At 43.6% G+C, this 20,541-nt stretch overlaps 1 protein-coding gene across 1 annotated transcript; it reads right to left on the bottom strand.

Annotated features, from left to right (window-relative positions):
- Positions 1-2,443: 2,443 nt before the first annotated feature.
- CT55 (cancer/testis antigen 55) lies at positions 2,444-18,495 on the bottom strand. The gene is made up of 5 exons (XM_007090506.3): positions 18,252-18,495; positions 15,565-15,746; positions 12,591-12,735; positions 3,597-3,709; positions 2,444-2,827 (listed from the first exon to the last, which is right to left on the bottom strand). Exons 1-5 carry the CDS (start codon positions 18,343-18,345, stop codon positions 2,636-2,638), a joined length of 726 nt encoding a protein of 241 aa, XP_007090568.1. The 5' UTR covers positions 18,346-18,495; the 3' UTR covers positions 2,444-2,635.
- Positions 18,496-20,541: the final 2,046 nt, after the last annotated feature.

The raw sequence follows: 20,541 nt of genomic DNA, 5'->3' as shown, positions 1-20,541 counted from the left end.
GAATGAGATAGTGGATATAGGTTGCTAGCCCAATGTTGTGAGGATAGAGGGCAGTCAAAATTCATGACCTTTGCTCTCTGCACATCCTGAGAGCAGAGTCCTGGTACCATTCTCATAGCAAATAGCCAGCATTTTTGAGTCTTCATCATATTTTCTGGCTGATGTCGTGCAAATAGTGCTCTTAGATACTATAGGAAGGTAATATAATGTATGGAACTTGGAACTAATGAACACTTACTTCCTTAACTGATATTCTGAGTAAGCCTCTATTTCACATTTAGGTTTGCCTTTGGCCTGAAACAGATGGGATTTTTACAAGCAACAGTGGAATTTTAAAGAACATAGAGATAAGGGGAGCCTGGGTGGCTCACTCAGTTTAGCGTCCAACTCTTGATTTCAGCTCAGGTCATGATCTCACAGTTGTGAGATCGAACCCCACCTTTGGCTCTGCATTGAGTGTGAGCCTGCTTGGGATTCTCTCTCTCTCTCTCTCTCTCTCTCTCTCTCTCTCTCTCTTTCTCTCTCCCCCTCCTCTGCTCGTGCTCTCTCTCTCTCTCTCTCTTTCTTTCTCCCTCTCTCAAAATACATAAACATTAAAAAAAGAATATGGAGATGAAATTCTAGAAAAAAGTGAACAGCATCAACAAGAGTAAAGCACAAGGAAAGCACAAGGCATGATATAAGAGCAGTTCGTGTCCCCTTTGGATGACATTTGCCGGTCCTGCTCACCAGGACGTGGAATATAGCTAGTCCAAGGTGTAGTTCCAGAGATGGATGGTGAACAATGGTCTTATGACACCTGAGTTTGAGCTCAAGACGGATTGCAGTAGGCGAACGGTCACACATTTTAAAAACTTAAGCAGCACACCTAGGTGGGAATGGCAATTTGAAATTCAGATCGCAAGGGGCATCTGATGCCATATGTGTGGCCAACTGAATGCAGGTGGGTCTTAATGTTTATAGGGCTTCAGAACCGCTTGAGGAGCTGACTTTAAAATGTGTATGCGACTCTATCATGAAGGTGAAATGTACAATCCAATTTTTATTCCTGATACGCTGTGTTTTCAAGAGGGAGTGGAAAGGTACGAAAATTAAGGTGGTGGTGATGGCTGCATACCACTGCAGATGTACTAGAAACCACTGACTTGAACACTTTAAATGGGTTAATGGTATGTTATGTGAATCACCTCTCAACAAAGCTGTTTAAAACAGGCACGGGTCAGATTTGGCACACGGGCTGTAGCTGGCTGGTGCTGCTCAAGAGGACTGTCTTTAGTTTCTTTCCTCCATTTGTAAAGATGCCTGAATGAGCGGAGGGGAATCTGTGCATCAGCACATCTGCTACTCACTCCCAGCACACTGGTCGGGAAGCTCTACCGCAGAACACTGGAGCCCCAGAAACTTGGGGTGGCAGGTCCCTGTGTTTTCATGTGACTTATTAAAACCTTGTTTCCAACACAACTCAGATGGATACTTCCTGCTCCCCGGTCCTATTGTCATGACGTCATCCATCCAGGGAGACCAAGGTGATGCCCTGACGGGGGTGAGAAAGACGATCGAGGACCGTGGTAAGCCACTGTCGGTGTCAAGAACACTATCCCTCACATCAACCCAGCGGGAGACTACAGTGGGGAAGTGGGGGAATCCACAGCCCCTGTGTCTCTCCGGTCCAATTGCGGGCTTCTCTGTAGTTCCCACAGGGTGTGGTGCTGCTGTAGCAGGACGACTTTCGTGGGGACCTGGAGCCGATACTGCCCCCAATTGCTCCTTTCTGTCCTGTGACCCCATGACTCTGGGAGCCAGATGGGCATTAACAGAAGGCAAGTTCCATCAGGGCGGCCTTTGTGTTCAAGGCTGTAACCCCTACGTGCACCTGGCATGTAGAAGGCAATCACTATTTCTAAAGTGAATCAACGAGTGAATACCTAAAATCTAGAAGATATTGACTCCACTTATTGACCACAACGTGGGGGAACTAACTACAACATGGTTGGGTGATCTCAAGGATCTGTAATGTAGACTCAGAATATTTTTTTTAAACCATGATGCACACTGTGTCTTAAAAACAAAGTTTCTGGGGCGCCTGGGTGGCTCAGTCGGTTAGGCGGCCGACTTCGGCTCAGGTCATGATCTCGCGGTCCGTGAGTTCGAGCCCCGCGTCGGGCTCTGTGCTGACAGCTCAGAGCCTGGAGCCTGTTTCAGATTCTGTGTCTCCCTCTCTCTCTGCCCCTCCCCTGTTCATGCTCTGTCTCTCTCTGTCTCAAAAATAAATAAACGTTAAAAAAAAATAAAAAAAAAAAACAAAGTTTCTTAGATGAGAAACTGTTCTAAAGGTGAAAAAACTCCAGAGGATGTAGGTTAACTTAAAAAATAAACAGACCCACTAAAAGGAGAAAATCACAAACAAGATTATCACAAAGAGTTACGATGAAAATGTCTTTAATCAATAACGAAAACTGCTGACCACTATCCAGAAGGTACACTCCACTGAGCCAACCCACACAGGACTTGAAAGGTTGCATTTGAATTAATTCCTGAGGTTTACTGAACTATTTATCACAAAACACTTTCAAACCAGGCTCTTTACTGACAAGAGAAGAAAAGCTTCACAGGGACTACAAATGCTGTTTTCTCATTACCACCTTTTCACTGGAGTCATGGAGATTGCTCTCCACATATAGCAGGACTGACTGCTCTCCACCACGACAGCATTAACAACATCAGATATTTGAGGTGTGTATCCAACGGGAAGCTTCAGAGATTCCAAGGTGAAAAAGATGCTGTCATCTATCACCCCATTTCTTCCATGTAGGCTAGTAATGTAGACCTGTAATTACAGATAACAGAAACGTTCATGTAAAAGCTTTGTACGCTGTAACAAGGTCCGCAGCTCCTCTCTCTGGCCTTAATCTGTAGGTCACTCTAAATCAGTGACTCCCAGCCTGGCCACCATATTTGTCACATCCGGAGCACTCTGTAAGACTACCCATGCTGCCAGACCCCACCTCACAGCAGCTAAGTCAGGTTCCCTGCAGGTGGGGCCCTGGTCTAGGATTAGAAATGCTGCTCTAAATATAACACTCAATGTCCATTAAACTTTCTCCTAATGGTTGAGAGAGTGAAAGGGGTAGAGTGAGAAAGAGATGTGGTGGCCAACAAATGTCACTGCCCTACTTCCTGGGTCACATCCCAAATGCCATCTGTCCTTTTCTGCAAACTGACTTTCCCACGCATTTCCCATCTCCACTACCTAAATCACACCCAGCATTTACTGCAAGCTCTGGTCCCACAACCTCTCCATTCATTCTTCCCCAACAATTCCCTCAACATGATTTGTTTTCTATTATGGTTGCTCTCAGAGCACTTCAATACCTCCCAAGTAAACTACCTAATTTAGATTTTAATTACATGTGTGTTCCATAGAATTCCTGAATTCTTTCCCTTCAGAAGCACGGTCCATTCCATGAAAAAATAGAACCCTCTATGGCAAAGAATGGTTTTCCCAACACACCCCACGGGATCACAAGCAGCAGCAATAATCACTAGTGGGAGGAGAAGCAGAAACAGACGACAAGAGCTACATGCAAACGAACTACCTCATGCACATGCTTATGTCTCAGAGGCTTCACCGACAGGGCTCTTCTGCCCAACGTGTCTGATTGGGTGGAAAACTCAACTTCTACTCGGTCTCCTTGGTAAGGCTCAAAACCTAAAACAGCCATGGAGAGAAGTCGAGTTGGAATATTCTTGGTAATATTATGCTTCACCATTACTTTGACGTTGTAATACCCTAAGATAGTTTCTATTACATTGAAAGCACACTTTGAACCTTTTAAAACAAGTAATCTGTAAGTATTTCTGTCAGAAAGGATGTTTATAACCCTTTATGCGCTGATTTTCTCCCTGGTTTAACAAAGTCTTTTGGAGAAAAGCATCAAGTGGGCATCACAGGGCAATCTCTTTGAGAGCACCATGGGATTTCTTCAAACATTGGTCACATTCACAGGTCTTTCTGGATAGGCAGGGAAGTACATAAGTCAGGGCACAAGTATGAATCCGGCTGCCTCGGTTCAAACCTTGACGCTGCCACTTACTCAGCTTGCAACCTTGGTCAAGTTACTTAACCTGTTTGTACCTTGACTTCTTCATCTATAAAATGAGAAGCATAATTGTAGTACTTACCACAGAGAGTAAAGGGACAACCGTCAGTACATATAAAACTCACAGAACAGTGCCTGGCACATAATCAGCCCAAATACGTGCCACAGCCTAAAAATGGCAAGATTCTTCCAAGCTATCAAGTTGGGAGGACCACTGGGAAATGTGAGACACCCTAGGTTATGTTTACATGAAACATTAACAGGAAAACTCAGCTCAGATATCTTGTCATACACTGAATGTTCCTGTTATAGTACAAATCTATAAGTACTTATCTGTTTAATAGTTTGGTAACCCCTTTTTTTAGTTTTCAATAAACCTTTTTGGCAGCAATGAGCAAAAGAATGAATGTGTGCTTAGGGAAAAATGAGTAATGAATTAATTTTCCAGGAAAGTTGATGAATACATGAACTATGTAATTCATCTGTGCTATGGACTGAATGTCTGTGCCCCCTAAAATTCTTATGTCGAATCCCTGACCTCCAGTGAGGCTGTATTTGGAGATGGGCCTCTAAGGAAGTAACTAATATTAAATGAGCTCATAAGGAGGGGCATCTGGCTGGCTCAGTCAGTAAAGCATGTGACTCTTGATCTTGGGGTTGTGAGTTCAAGCCCTGTGTTGGTTGTAGAGATAAATAAAAATAAATAAATAAATAAATAAATAAGCTCATAAGCAAGGGGCCTTAACCCAACAGGATTTGTGTCCTTGTAAGGAGAGACACTGAGAGCTTGTGCTCTCTCTCTCTCTCTCTCCCTCACACACACCAAGGAAAGGTCACATGAAGACTTGGTGAACTGAGGGGCACCTGGGTGGCTCAGTCGGTTAAGCGTCTGCCTTCAGCTCAGGTCATGATCTCACAGCTCGTGAGTTCAAGCCCCACATCAGGCTCTGGGCTGACAGCTCAGAGCCTGGAGCCTGCTTCAGATTCTGTGTGTCCCTCTCTCTGCCCCTCCCCCACTCGTGCTCTGTCTCTCTCTGTCTCACAACAATGAATAAATGTTAAAAATTAAAAAAAAAAAAAAAAAAAGACTTGGTGAACTGGAAGCTGTAAGCCAGAAACTGTAAGTCAAAAAGAGTTCTCACCAGAAACCAAATTGGCTGAAACCTCAGTCTTGGATGTCCAGCTTTCAGAACTGTGGGAAAATAAATTTCTATTGTTTAAGTCACTGAGCCTATGGTGTTTTGTTACAGCAGCCCGAGTAGACCAAAACAACATTTGATCTGTCAACATTTACTCTCCACCATAGGGGCCATAGTGATATCACTATCCATAAGAAAACCAGAGGACTAGATCCCCTGAAGCTTTTACCTTACAACTTAGTAGATATTTTAAGAAACAGTGCCCAAAGACCACAAGTTAACATGAGAAGTTACAAAAGGTACATTGACATATAATTCTATGATGCATGACTTTTCTTTTATCAAATAACTGCTCTAACATAATTTCAACAATGTTGTATTACAATTTTTCTTAGGTACATTGCAAGAGTTTAACAATAGCTGTTAAGATCTTAGGTCCATTAGGAGAAGAACTTCACAAATGATCAAATGATGCCAGATGCTTTAAAGAAGAGTTAAGTGAATTCCAGTAATGGTTTGATTCCTTCCATCCAAATCATGGAATCAAAGTAAGAGAGAAAATGATCAGCCTCTAATGTCCAAAACTAGTCACAGCTAGACCTCAGTATTATAACTGTAATAATATTATAATATTATACTATGATAATTAGAATTCAATATCATAACTATTAAGTGTGGTCTGACACAGCCAGGCCATTTTGCTTTCCTGTTAGACGTAAACAATCTCATAGGATACAACCTCAGATAAAGTCACCCTGAGACTATGACAAAATGAAATAGAACAAAGCCATTTCATAATTTTGTCTAAGCATGAAAAAAAGCAAGGCTACTGTGCCACCCACAAAATAACCAATCACTGACAGCATCCAATTTAGGGTTAACCCTCGCTTCCTTACACCCTCCCCCAGATCACCCAACTAAATCTCAAAGCCTATAACAGCTTCTTCCCGATACCCTGTAACTGAGACATGCCATGGTTCCACCATGGTGTGTGTTCTCCCCTCTGAGACAAGTACTAAGCCTAACTTGATCTTTGCCTGAAGAGCTTCGGCAAAAGTTGTGCAAGTTCTCTCTGGCAGAGGCAAAATAGCTAATATTAGTACAAATGCTGTTACAAATTCAGTATAAAAGTCCTACACTGGGGTAGCATTATCAACAATAGCCAAGTAATGGAAAGAACCCAAATGCCCACCAACTGATGAATGCATAAAGATGTGGTATATGTACAAGGGAATATTCCTCAGCCATCAAAAAGAATGAAATCTTGCCATTTGCAACAACATGGATGAAGCTAGTGTGTATTATGCTAAGTGAAATAAGTCAGTCAGAGAAAGACAGTGTATGACTTCAGTCATACGTGGAATTTAAGAAACCAAACAGATTAACATAGGAGGAGAAAGAGAGGAAAACCATAAAACAGATTCTTAGAGAACAAACTGAGAGTTGCTGGAAGGGTAGTGGGCATTAAGGAGGGCACTTGTGATGAGCACTGGGTGTTATATGTAAGTGATGAATCACTAAATTCTACTCCTGAAACTAATATTACACCATATTTTAACTAACTAAAATTTAAATAAAAACTTGAAACATAAAAAAAGCCTTACACTGGGAATATACTCTTTTGTTTTTGCAGTGTTTTTTTTAGATTAATTTATTTTGAGAGAAAGAGAGCACAAGTCAGGTAGGGACAGAGAGAGGGAGAGAGAAAGGGAGAGAGAAAGAATCCCAAGTAGGCTACACACACCAAGCTCCACGCTGAGCCCAACATGGGGCTCAGTCTCATGACCCTGAGATCATGATCTGAGCCGAAATCAAGAGTCAGAGGCTTAAGGGACTGACCACCCAGGGGCCCTTGTTTTTGCAGTGCTAACATAATTACAAATTTGGAACAAAGTATCATAGTAAACATACTGTTCTTGGAAAATTAAAAAATTGATGGGGGGCGCCTGGGTGGCTCAGTCAGTTAAGTGTCTGACTTCGGCTCAGGTCATGATCTCGCCATCTGTGGGTTCCAGCCCCACGTCGGGCTCTGTGCTGACAGCTCAGAGCCTGGAGCCTGCTTCAGATTCTGTGTCTCCTCTCTCTGCCCCTCCCACACTTGTGCTCTGTCTCTGTCTCTCAATAATAAGTAAACATTAAAAAAAATTTTTAAATAAAAATAAAAAACTGATGGAACAGAAATGTAATTGGAATTGGTTGTGGTGCAAGCATAATTCATACCCGCATCCAAACATCCATGATATTCAACCAACTGAAACCAAAGCTGTAGTAATCAAAATTTAGAAGACATGTGTGTACGTGTGTAGACCTGTGTGTATTTACATATTCAAAATAACAGAACTACAAGCCTCTGGGACAAAGTTAATACTGAATACAAAAAGATAACGACTCAGCAGGTCCCTGGCTGGCTCAGTCAGCAGAGCACATGTCTCTTGATCTTGGGGTCATGAGTTCAAGCCCCACCTTGGGGGTAGAGTTTACTTAGTAACAAACAAAAAAAGATAATGACTCAGAATGGTGACTTTTCTCTTTTTTCTTACTACTTTCTTCTGTTTCTTATACAGATCAATCAGATTTGAGCCTCTGAAGGACTGTGAAATCAGCCCAACTGTCTTACTATGGTAGTGATTTTTTTTTTTTTTTTGGAAACGAGTCCTTTTAAGTTTGGTTACAGTCTGTTTAAAATCAGTTGGAAGCCTTTAATAAAAAAATTCAACCAACATAGTGCCAAAATTCAGGTTTGGAAGGTTTTGGAGAATTACATTTACCCACATGAAATTTGCAGGGAGAGAGGTCAAAAATTCCCTCCCCTCAAAAATGGAAGAGTGAGCAAATTGAACCATCAGAGCTCAACTGCTGTACAAATTTGAAATCAGATGATTATATTTAAGAACATTTCAGAGTGTGGCAAAAATCTTCATATGCAGCTCTTATTTTGTATTGGAGATATTTCTATCCATAGCAGGATGGAAGGAAATTAAGAAAACCTACAAATTTGCCACTGGATCACAATTTGATGAAACATTCAAACGTTTCTGTTGATGGACTCTGAGATGTTCTTTTTTAGAACTAATTTTGTTTTTGAAAGATGTATTAATACTATTTTAAATGTCCAAACTTAAAACCAATTTGTTAGTCATAGATAAATAACTCAAAAGCTGATTTAATTTTAATTAATTGTAACACCCCATTTTAGTCTCAAAAAATGACTCAGATTGGGGGTCCCTGGGTGGCTCAGTTGGTTAAGAGTCAGTTGGTGACTCTTGGTTTTGGCTCAGGTCATGGTGTCGTGGTTCATGAGTTCGAGTCCTGAATCAGGCTGTGTGCTGGCAGAATGGAGCCTGCTTGGGATTCTCTCTTTCTTTCTCTCTCTCTCTCTCTCTCGCTCTCTGCCCTTTCCCTGTTTGCACACACTCTCCCTCTCTCAAAATAAATAAACATTAAAAAAAATTTTTAATGACTCAGATTGGACAACAGAGGATATGGTCACCCCCTATAGCTATAGCTGAAGGAGAGAGTTGCCCTACAAAAGCTATGGCCTTTGGTAGATGTATAAAGTCATTGCCAAAGTACAGCCTGGAAATGAGGTATCTAGGGAAATAAATATTCCATCTCCCTGCCCACTCCAGTCTCCTAAATTCAAGCATAAGAATGTCAGAAGCTGAAGGACAGGGTTTTTTAGTGACTATTGGTCACTATAGTGGCATATTGAAACAGGAAGCTACCTCTGACCTGAGTAAGACATTGTACAGTTGGACACTTCAAGGCATGAGGGAAAGTCCAAAAAGGGATAAGAAGGTTACACAGAATTTTTTTTAATCTTTCAAGTGGGCACTCAAGCCAATATATTCTGAAAAATAAAGAAATAACCTTATTTGTGACCTCAGGTTTCTAACTCAGGTCGCACTGGTTACATAAGGATATGTAGGATGATATAGGACCATATTAACACATAACCTGAAAAATAAAGGGGAATGAAATCGCAACATTATGCACTTGGTAGGCCCCCCCCCCCCGCCCTGAGGGTCTTGAAGGCTCAATTCCATTTTAGTATCCTTCACCAAAATGGTTAAGATTTATTGTTTATTCACATACAAAATACAATCATGGACCCAATACTGACATTAACTATTTCCCATGAGTAACACTCATGGACCTAAACCCTCAAATCTTGTGTGCATAATGGGGACTGATCACCACCATCCTGTGAGGCAAGTCCAAACAAATGGGATCTTGGGCCCCGAAGCACCCATTAGAGCACCTCTCACTGACACATAAACACATTCAGGCTGTGCCAAGAAGAACACGCACTCTCAGCTGCTCTCTTCCACGCTCCTGTCCCACAACGGTCTCCAGATATTCACTTCCCACTCACTCCTCAACCTGCTTACCACTCTTTCTGTCACCTATCCCATCTGATTAGAACTGACCGCATCAAGGTTATCCCAAAAGGTTCTCGACAGGAGTAAATCTAGTGTAAATTATGCCCCTCACACGGGACCAGGTTCTATCCCATTTGGATCCTACTGGCACTTACAACCTCATCTCAAACCATTTCACATTCGGGTCATACCACACATACTCACCACCCTCCCGCCACCCTCCCCTCCCTTCAGTTCCCATCGCAGGCCCCTATTCCCTGACTCCAAATATTTTCCCCAGCTGGCTCCTTCTTCAGGTCTCAACTCAAGTATCACTTCCTTCCCTAAATTGCTGTCTATAGCAAACCCTACCACACCGTACCCTCCTGTTGTACTATTACAGCACCTAGTTCAAGTCCTAGACGGTAAAGAACAACCTGGAACTCTCTCTCTTTTTTGGGGGGTGGAGGTTACTTGCCGATTGCCTGCGATCTAGCTCCTTAGAATGCAAATATTAGGAAAATAGGACCTGGAACAGAGCCAGACGTTCAAATATTTACTCTGTTGCATGAACATCAAGAAGAGAATACACACTGATTTCCCATTGTGTGGGACCAAAAACTTTCACTCAATTTTTCCTTTTTTTAGATTCCCATTATGCTTTTAAATTGGAATTGTCTTTTGCCATTTTCATTGGGTTTCATAATCACATCAACAGCAGCTGTTTTGACAATTCTAACCATGACTGATTAGGTGCTCAGGTCTTTTTAATCTACCCCCTTTCTTACCCTGGAGAAGTCTATTATTCTGATTCACTTGATTTATTTTGTAGCAGTAAATCCCTTCACCCGTGATTTGGGTCCCGGCCTCTATTTATGCCTCAGGGCCCTGGTTCCATCAGTCCTTCCTGCTCTCTCCTGCACCTTCAATCAATCCCTTTGGCATTACAAACATGTTCAAGTGTTTCCCATATTGAGAAGAATTCTGCTAGCAAGGGCTACTACTGTTGGCAGTGACTTCCAGTTGGCATGGTTATATGAACCAGGAAGTTGACTTTGGAGCTTAGCAATCACAGGGGCCTTTTCTCTTAGAATTGGGTATTTCTAACTAAACATGTCTTAAAATCCTAGCTGCCACCAGATAACCATCTTTGGGGACTTCCATGGTTACCAACTAAGGTCAAGTCCTGGCTTTTTAATCCAAGAAAAATCAAATGGAAAGATGCAGTGTGGCTGAACTAACTTCCCCTTTTGTGTTCAAGCGAAACAGCATCTGGTTGGGCTTAAACAGGTACAAAATTTTTACTTCTATTCATCTTTCAAAACCCAGCCTGGCAGGGGGTTGCAGGGCTGTGGAGCCCAGCTGGGAAAGCATCTCACCCAGGCAGCCTTCCCCAAGTCTCCCTGTAGCAGTCATTTTCTCTCCTCTGCTCAGTAGTGTTGTTTTCATCATGTTCTTTTTTTTAATGTTTTATTTATTTTTGAGAGCAAGAGAGAGACAGAGTGTGAGTGGGGAGGGGCAGAGAGAGGGAGACACAGAATCCGAAGCAGGCTCCAGGCTCCGAGCTGTCAGCACAGAGCCAGACGAGGGGCTTGAACCCACGAATTGTGAGATCATGACCTGAGCTGAAGTCTGACACTCAACCAATGAGCCACCCAGGCGCCCCTCATCATGTTCTTTTAATGTATCCACATGTCTATCTCTCTCAGTTAGACTGTGAGCTCTTTGTAGGCGTGGTTTAATAAAGTCTTACTTATCTTGGTCTTGCCGATACCAAGCACTCTATCATGTGCTGAGTTAAACTCAAATAACTTAAACAAATTAACAAATTACAGCTTTAGGCATAAAACAGCAAAATGTTGGGGCGCTCAGTCAGTTAAGCGCCTGACTTCGGTTCAGGTCATGATCTCACGGTTCGTGGGTTCGGGCCCTGCTTCAGGCTCTGTGCTGACAGCTCGGAGCCTGGAGCCTGCTTCAAATGCTGTGTGTCTCCTGCTCTCTCTGCCCCTTCCCCGCTCACGCTCTCTCTCTCTGTCTCTCAAAAATGAATAAACATTACAAAAATTTTTTAAAAACAACAAATTGTTATACCTGATAATTACCAAATAGAATTCAACAAAAGTACACACACACACACACACACACACACACACACGGAAAATGCTAAAGGAGGTTATCAAGAGGACATGACCACCAGTTGACCCATGAGCTGGACCCCAGGTGGCTGGAGGCTCTTCATCACCCCCCTCCCCTGTCTTTGGAATGTTATGTTCTGCCCACCACCCCCACAGCTGGAGGACATAGCATTTAGAGATCAAGGTTTTGCTGAGACCGCCTGGACAGTGTATGTAACTGAACGCAATTAAGGCATCTATGTAAATTTTTAAGATTCTGGAAGGTGGGTGCAGAGATCTATTCACTTGGTGTCCACCCAAGACAAGCCTTGTATGTAAGTTCCCTTGCTTATTACACTGGCCACCTACCAATTGGGAGGGGTTTGCCTGTTTCTTTGATCTCTCCTTGCCCTCCATGTACAGGGGCCAGTTTGCAAGCCAACGGAAAGGTACAAGGCTATCTCCAAATTTATTTTAAAGCATTTAAAATATTTTTTAAAAAAGAGCATCCCTTAATGTTTTTCTGTTAGATTATAAATTTTATGCCTATATGAATGGAAAAATTACAAAAATACTAGCTGTTGCATCTAATAAATGAAATGGTAACAAATGGTAGCATGAATTCTTAAGAACACTAGGTATCTGTCCCTTGTTGCATGTTATCTTCAACTCCAAAGGTCGATCTCAAGCATTAAAGAGCCTCTGATTGGAGCCAAGGATGCTAGAGAAGTAGTTCTAATGTGAAAATCCTCTTGCCAAGTAGCGTGTTTGAAATTTGACGCTGGAAATGATGCCTATAACCATCTGCAAATCCAATCTATAAAATGAAAAAATAGATAAAACCTAATATTAAATTTTAAAAGATGTAAATTGTACCTTTACAAACAACATCTAGTGAGAAGTAAGTTGTATGATCAATGTAGTCAGCCCCTTCCTCTGCAGAGGTAATAGAGGCAAATGAAACTCTAGCGTAGGAGTTGGACATTCCATTGCCATGGCAACTATCACAGAGAGCAACCACCTGCAAAATAAAGAGACAATTACTGCAAACATAACACAAATTTAAAAAACAGAAACACACTTTAATCATTGTCATTCAAGAAGTGGTTTAAACAACTATAACAAACAGTGGTGAATAGATTTCACCTGACAAACATATGATAGACATGAGATGATGATAAAATAATGAGTGAGCTTTATATCTTTCATTACTTTATTTTTTAGAGAAGTTTACAAAAATTGAGCAGAAATTTCCATACATTCCTCTCCTCCATTCTTAGTTTGCCCTATTACTAGAATCTTGCATTTGTTTGATTGGTACATTGGTTCAATTGATAACCCAATATCGACATGGTATATTTAATTAAAGACCATTGTTTAAATTTTTTTAACATTTATTCACCTTTGAGAGACAGAGTGAGACAGCGCGAGCGGGGGAGGGACAGAGAGAGAGGGAGACACAGAATCATAAGCAGGCTCCAGGCTCCAAGATGTCAGCACAGAGCCTGACACGGGGCTTGAACCCACGAACCATGATACCATGACCTGAGCCAAAGTTGGACACTTAACCAACTGAGCCACCCAGGCACCCCTTAAGTTCATTGTTTAAATGAGGGCTCACTCTTTGTGTTGTTCTGTCATATATTTTTTTAATGTTTACTTATTCTTGAGAGAGGCAGAGCACGAGTGCGGGAGGGGCAGAGAGAAAGAGAAACAGACAAACAGAATCTGAAGCAGACTCCAGGCTCTGAGCTGTCAGCACAGAGCCCAACCTGGGGCTCGAACTCACGAACCGCGAGATCATGACCTGAGCCGAAGTCAAAGGCCTAACCGACTGAGCTACCCAGGAGCCCCATGTGATATATTTTTAAAATGTGTCTAAAAACACAATTTGTGTACCAACCAGGTCTAATGCACTGATGGTACTAGATTTGAAGGTAAAAGATACACTGTTCCTGCCCTCCAGCAAGTCACAATCAAAGGGGAGTAAAAGACAAAAATCACTAATTCAGTGCAAGTTGTGACAAATGGTAAAACCAAGTGCAAATGCTGGCTGCTGCGAATTCCCAGCAGGGAGGGAATTTCAAACTGAAAGAATATAGGACAACAGGGTGCCTGTCTAGCTCAGTCATGATCTTGGAATTGTGAGTTCGAGCCCCACATGCATGTAGAGATTATTTAAATAAATTTTAGGGGCACCTGGGTGGCTTAGTAGGTTAAGTATCTGACTACTGGTTTTGGCTCAGGTCATGATCTCACGGTTTGTGAGTTTGAGCCCCACACTGGGCTCCATGCTGACAGTGTGGAGCCGCTTCAGATTCTCTCTCTCCCTCTCTCTCTCCCCCTCCCCTGCTCACTCTGTCTCTCTCTCTCTCTCTCAAAAATAAATCAATCAATAAACTTAAAAAATTTTTAATAAATTTTAAAAACTTAAAAAGAAGAATATAGGACAACTTCCTGGAGAGAGTGGGATTTGATATAGGCTGTGAGAAAAGAGAAAGATTTTTACCTGGCAAATGTGTGTAGGGTTGAGGACAGGGGCAGGGAAATGACAAGGGAGGAGAGACAACACATCTCAATGTAGAAGAACAAGGAAGAAAACTAAAAGATTCCAGATCAGTGCCCCCAGAGGGAAAGAGCATGAGATAAAGTTGGGAAGATAATGGGGGAAGGAGGAAGCTCTAAAAAGACAAACAGAGCTGCCTGGGTGGCTTAGTCTGTTAAGCATCTGACTTTGGCTCAGGTCATGATCTCCCAGTTCGTGAGTTCAAGCCCTTCGTTGGGCTCTGTGCTGACAGCTCAGGGCCTGGAGCCTGCTTTGGACTCTGTGTCTCCCTCTCTCTCTGCCCCTCCCCCACTCGTGCTCTGTCTCTCAGAAATAAACAACAGATTAAAAAATTTTTAAAAAAGTCTTGGAGGAAATACTGGCAAAACGTTCATAAGATAAATTTTCTAACAAAGCTCTAATTTCCATAACGTACAAACAGCTCTGATGCTCCTACTAGAAATAGCTCTAAGAAAAAAAAAAACATTGTTGTACTCTCCCCAACACTTAAAGAAATGCAAAATAAAATTATGAGACTGCCTTTTTTTAAAGATTGGAAAAGATTTCGAAGATTGAAATATTTCCAACCTTGTCAATATTGGCAAACAGGCATTTTCACAGCCTGCTGTTGACAGTGCCAATTGGTACAATAAAGCTGAAGCATAATTTGACAGTATCTATTAAAATGGTAAATGTCTACATTGAGGTGATGATTGCATGACTCTGTACAATTTACTAAAAATGTCATCGAACTATGTCCTTAAAAATGGAGACTCTTGGGGTGCCCGGGTGGCTCAATCAGTTGAGTGTCAAACTCTTGATTTTAGCTCAAGTCATGATCCCAGAGTCATGGGATCAAGCCCCAAGTTGGGCTCTGCCCTGACCATGGAGCCTGCTTAGTGCTTAGAATTCTCTCTCTCTCTCTCTCTCTCTCTCTCTCTCAAAATAAATAAATAAACTTAAAAAAATAAAGTGCATATCTGTTCACCTAGCAATTACATTTCAGCAAAGTCAAAAATCCTTTACTTGGGGGAGAAAAGGAAGTTGCAGTATAATAATCTAGACTCTAATAATTATTATTGTTAAATAGTTTTAGTGCTGAAGAATAGATATACAATTTCTACTTTTATAAATAGAAAGCACTACAAAGATAGGAACAAGTGTACCACACAACACAGTGAATTGGAATTCAAATTCCACTGTACCTCTGCCATGCCAGGTCACTTTAGAGAGGCTGAATAAACAGAAGCAAGGTTGAAAGCCCCCCAGGAATAAAGATGGCCCCCAAACTCATACTAATCTTACTTTGATCGCTTTCCATCCATATGTTTTATCTTCTTCCACAATGGCAGTGACTTTTTGTCCCACGTTCAGAAACACACTGTCAGTCACAACATCACTACTGAAGTAGATCAAGTCATCAATCAAGCCGTGGTCCTTACAGACCTTTGTCACAGCTCCCTGTACAGTTTTTAATGTGGTGTCACCTAAGAGAGGGGTAAACAAAACGTTTCATTAATCAGTCTCCAAAGTAAGTACCCATGAGAAATAAAGCCTTCCAGGGGAAGATATGGTAGACAATGATCTAGCTACAGAAATAAGCTGGACTTAGTTTGAGATGCAGAGGGGCACAGTGATTAAGTGTTTGGGAGGCAGAATGCTCATGTTAAAAGGTTGGTTCCACCATTTCTCTGTAAGGCACAGCAGCCCAATGCACTTGGCAGTGGAGCTTTGCCATAGAGGGCGCTGGGTCTGGAACCAGACTCTTTGGCTGTGAACACAGTTCTTCCCTTTACCATCTGTGTAACCCTGGGCACATTTCTTAACCTCTCTGAATTTGTTTTCATCTGTAAAGCCAGGGCAATCTTAATGTCTGCCCAAGAGAAGAGATCTTAAATGTCCTCACCACACGCACACACACACACACACACACACACACACAGGCACAAAGGATAACTATGTAAGGTGATGGATGTGTTCATGAACCTTACTGTGCAAACATTTCACAATATACACATATAACAAGGCATCATGTACACCTTAAACTTAAGAGTGTGATGTGGAAATTATGTCTCAATAAAGCGGGGGGGGGGGAGGGAAGGGTTGTTGTAATTATTAATTGACACGTACATGTCAAGTGCTTAGCACTGTGAATGTCTCCCACAGGTTAGAGCTTACGTGTTCGTTGTTATCATGGCTTCTGCGTCTAGAGAGTCTTTAAACGGCCATTATTGTTATAGAATTTTATCATTATCAGCGATAGCAGCAGCAGCAGCATCTAGAGATTATTCAAACATCTCACCAGACAAAACACATAAAGAGATCTGGGGGTTTAAATCTAGTCCAAATGTGCATCCCAAACGCTCAGGTTTATTTTTTTCTGAACAAACACACCTAGTAAGCCATAATTTTGGATCTGAACCTAGAGACTAAGCCTGCAGAGCCCATACTATGAACCACAACACATTAGGTGCCCTCTAAAGTGAGGCTGGGAGAAATATTGATTATAATAGATTATGGTTTCAGGGGGGCACATGGGTGGCTCAGTTTTTTAAGCACCCCACTCTTGGTTTCAGCTCACATCATAATCTCACGGTTTGTGCCTTCCAGTTGGGCTCTGTGCTGGCAGCGAGGAGCCTGCCTGGGATCTCTCTCTCTCTCGTTCTCTCTGCCCCTCCCCTGCTTGTGCTCTCTCTTCTCTCTCAAAATAAATAAACTTGAAAAAATAGATGATGGTTTCAGAAGCCAAAAAAATCCTGGAAACCTTTTTTTTTTTTTTTTTTTAAATGGGTCAAATTTATCAAGTGAAATCATAAAACACAAAGAAGGGGCACCTGCCTGGCTCAGTCGGTAGAGCATAAGAATCTCGATCTCTGGGTTGTGAGTTTGAGCCCTGGGTTGGAGATTAGTTAAAAATAAAAAATATATATATAAGATAAAACACAAGAAGGGGACGGGACAAGAGGGCAACTGCCACTTAGGCTCATGAGAATATGTCAGAAGTTCTGCATTGTCCCTTCGGCAAAAACACAGTTAACGCACGTGGCAGTGAGAGCTTCCCGCTAAAGCTAAGCCGCAGGCTTCTGTGGCCGACTCAGCTGAGACTCCTCCGGGCACCAGGAAGGCCGGGTCCCAGCTGGGAGGATGACGCTGACCAAACACACACTCACCCCGTGGAAGGAAGTGCCTCCGAGCCCGGGCACACACGTCACGGGGTGGCTGCTGGGCCTCCGGGCCTGGGGGAGACCAGCCGGGGCCCCCTCTCTCCCCTGCTCGCGTCTCCCTGACCCGGCTGTAAAGCGGACGGGACAATACTCTGACTTCCCCCGTGAGGGCTTTCCGAGGATCGAATGGCACGAATGCCCCTTAAGGCCCCGAGCCCAGCGCTTGGCACACACAAGCGCTCAGCTCCGCGGATGAACTGCGGCGGATGAACTCGGCACTGCGGCGCAGGGACGCCGGCCACCCCGGCACGCCCTCTCGGGTTTCACGGGTGCCCCGCGACACAAGGGACGTCTGCACCGGGGTCCCCTGAGTCATCCACTCAGGGCCCGACCCTGGGGCGGGAGTTCAGGACACAGAGGGGAGCGAGTTACATGTGGCCCCTGGCCGCGGACCAGCGACAGACATAGGACTTGACCACCTGGCTTCAGATACACGCGTGTTTGGGAAACAAGATGAAATGCAATCTCAAGTCAGGGAGATCCACTACTACTGAAAAGATGAAAAGGAATCTGGTGCACATTTCCACATTTACACCATGTAAATTCCAACAGCACTTGGGGAAATGCAAGGGCCGGGCACAGCTCCCCAGGGGCCTTCTCTGTCTACACCACTATCCCCTAGGACAGGAGAGTTCTGGGCATGCAGGGACTCTAGGATGCCTGTCCTCACAGGGAGGCATTGCCAGGGGCATGCGGCGCCCTTCTGAGCCAGGAAAGGGGAGCACCCTTAGGTGCAGGCCCCTGGGAAGGAGGAGACGAATCGAGTACCTTCCAAGAGCTTCACATGCTGCTTCTTCTCGGCCTCCGAGGAGTCCACCCTCCGACGGAAGAAGGCAAGAGCCTTGGAAATGAAGCGAAGCATGGTCCCGTTGTTAGGGCAGCCTGTGCCCCTCAGACACAACACCAAGCTTGCTTCTCTGCCTCCCACAGAGCCGCTCAGACGCCACGGCCACCCCTCAGCACCACCCGACGTCCAGACAAATGCCTATGAGAGCCTTCGTTCAGCCTGCCACACGAGGGGCTTTAGCGGGCTCACCATCCAGCCAATGGGAACACAGCGGGCTCAGTGGAAGCCACTGAGAAGCCGTGAGCTGATGGGCGGGACTTCATGGCTCCTCCTATCAGAGGTGAGAGCGGAAATGTGGTGGCCAGCCGGAAATCACTTCCAGTGTGATCCCTTTTTGCACCTCTCCGAGAGTAGAGGGTCTCTGTGGGCTTCTGTAGGGAGGGCCTGATGCCTGTCTTGGAAGGTGGCACAGCAACTTGCCCCGAGGACCTTGCTCCCAGATGTGTAATCCCCACTCCTCACGGCCTTCTTTTCTCTTCCTTTGTCGCTAGGCGCCCTCCACACACCACCACCCCCACCGCCACCCTACCAACACCACCACCTCACCCCTATACTCACTCCACAGAGAGATCAGTGAGTGTTCAGCTCTAAGCAACGGCTTTCTGTTCAATGTTAAACGATACCACAGATACTGTGGGAAAGCTGAACTTGCACGTCTATATTTGTATCAAAACAGGCTGTGTCTTGCTCTTCTTGGAAGGGAGCCAACTGTGCCAAGGCACTCACTATGCACTATGGTCCCAGGAGCCACTTTTTTTTAAATCTTTTTTTAACTTTATTTTGAGAGAGAGACAGAGAAGCAGAGAGAGAGGGAGAGAGAGAATCCCAAGCAGGCTCCGTGCTACCAGCTCTGTGCTATCAACCAAGAGTTACAGGGGAGAGGAATTTGGGATGTGTGGTTTTGAAGGAAAGTCATTGGAGGAGAGCGAGAGTCCAAGGTTGTGATGGCCTCTCATTGGCTAAGTTGGGGCAGTTTCTCACTGGCTGAGTTGTTGCTGAGCGAGGAGGAAATCTTCCTTCCTCCTGCTGGGGTAGGAAAGTAAGTTTCTTCCCGTTGGGGTCTACAGATGTTGTTGACAAGTGGTAGTGTGTGAGACCTCTCCCTTTAGGGCTTTCCCACTCCATTTTAAATGAGGTTTCCTTTATTAATTTTCACATTTTCCCCCTTTTGATCATTTTCCTCTAAAACATCACTGATCAAGAGTCAGGTTTTCCACATTTACTGGTTTTGTCCCTCAGTGCCAGGAAGGACCCTTCATGGTTGCCATATCTCACATTGGAGGAAAAGTACACAGGTTGGAAACCGTTAAGATCACATTTAGTAACAAGGAAGGGTAGGAAGGAGAACTCTCAGCATTCACATCTAGAGTGTATATCTTATCAGGGTTGTAAGCATTGGAGATCATCTCAAAGCATTGGGCTAGTATCACCCTGTTCCACATGTTGTTTCTACAAAGGTTTATCAGGTTCATATAGAAAGCTTAAAAATAATTATACAAAGCAGAATTGAAAGTAATATGACAAATCCCATTTGAGCAATGGTTCTAAACTCGGAACCCCAACCTGAAGGTAATCAGCTAAAGAGATCAAAGGACCATGGATCGTTAGGTTAAATTCATTGTAGCCAATGTGCTTGTTCTCTCATTTTGTGCAATTGCGTTTCTACTTCCCCAGAGTGTAGTACGTGGTTTTGACTATCACGCAAGCACTTTCTTGTTCAGCAAGTAGATGATCAAGGGCTGCGTGATTACACCAAACTATTTTAGCCAGGGAGTCAAATGATTGTTTCTGAGCTGCCACTGCATTGGCTGTGGAGTCAGCTACCTCTCCTAATGTTATGGAGAGATTTCTGATCATGTGTTCATTGGCACTTACTCTGACCCAAGGAAGAAAGGCTCTCCTTATGGAGGCAAACCCAGAGTCACATACATCTCCTGGAAGTTCCCATGTAAGGCAACTGTAGAGGTTTAATGGGATGGACCAATGAAAGCTTCTGATTTGTTATGGATGTTGACAGGGACAGCCAAACATCCCAATAAACACTGACCTCCAATTCACCAGTTACCTGAACAGTTAGGTCCATGGGAAATGCCATCCACTGCAGACAAAAATGAAACCAGGTGGAACTCAGACTACTCTGGCTGGGGTCTGGTTATTGACAGATCCATTAGCCAGAATTTTCTGATTGACACTTTCAAGCCAGGAATCAGA

This window comes from Panthera tigris, chromosome X (assembly GCF_018350195.1).
Source record: "Panthera tigris isolate Pti1 chromosome X, P.tigris_Pti1_mat1.1, whole genome shotgun sequence".
NCBI classification, from domain to species: domain Eukaryota; kingdom Metazoa; phylum Chordata; class Mammalia; order Carnivora; family Felidae; genus Panthera; species Panthera tigris.
The sequence above is the reverse complement of the archived record's forward strand: the minus strand, read 5'-3'. Positions and strand labels throughout refer to the sequence as shown.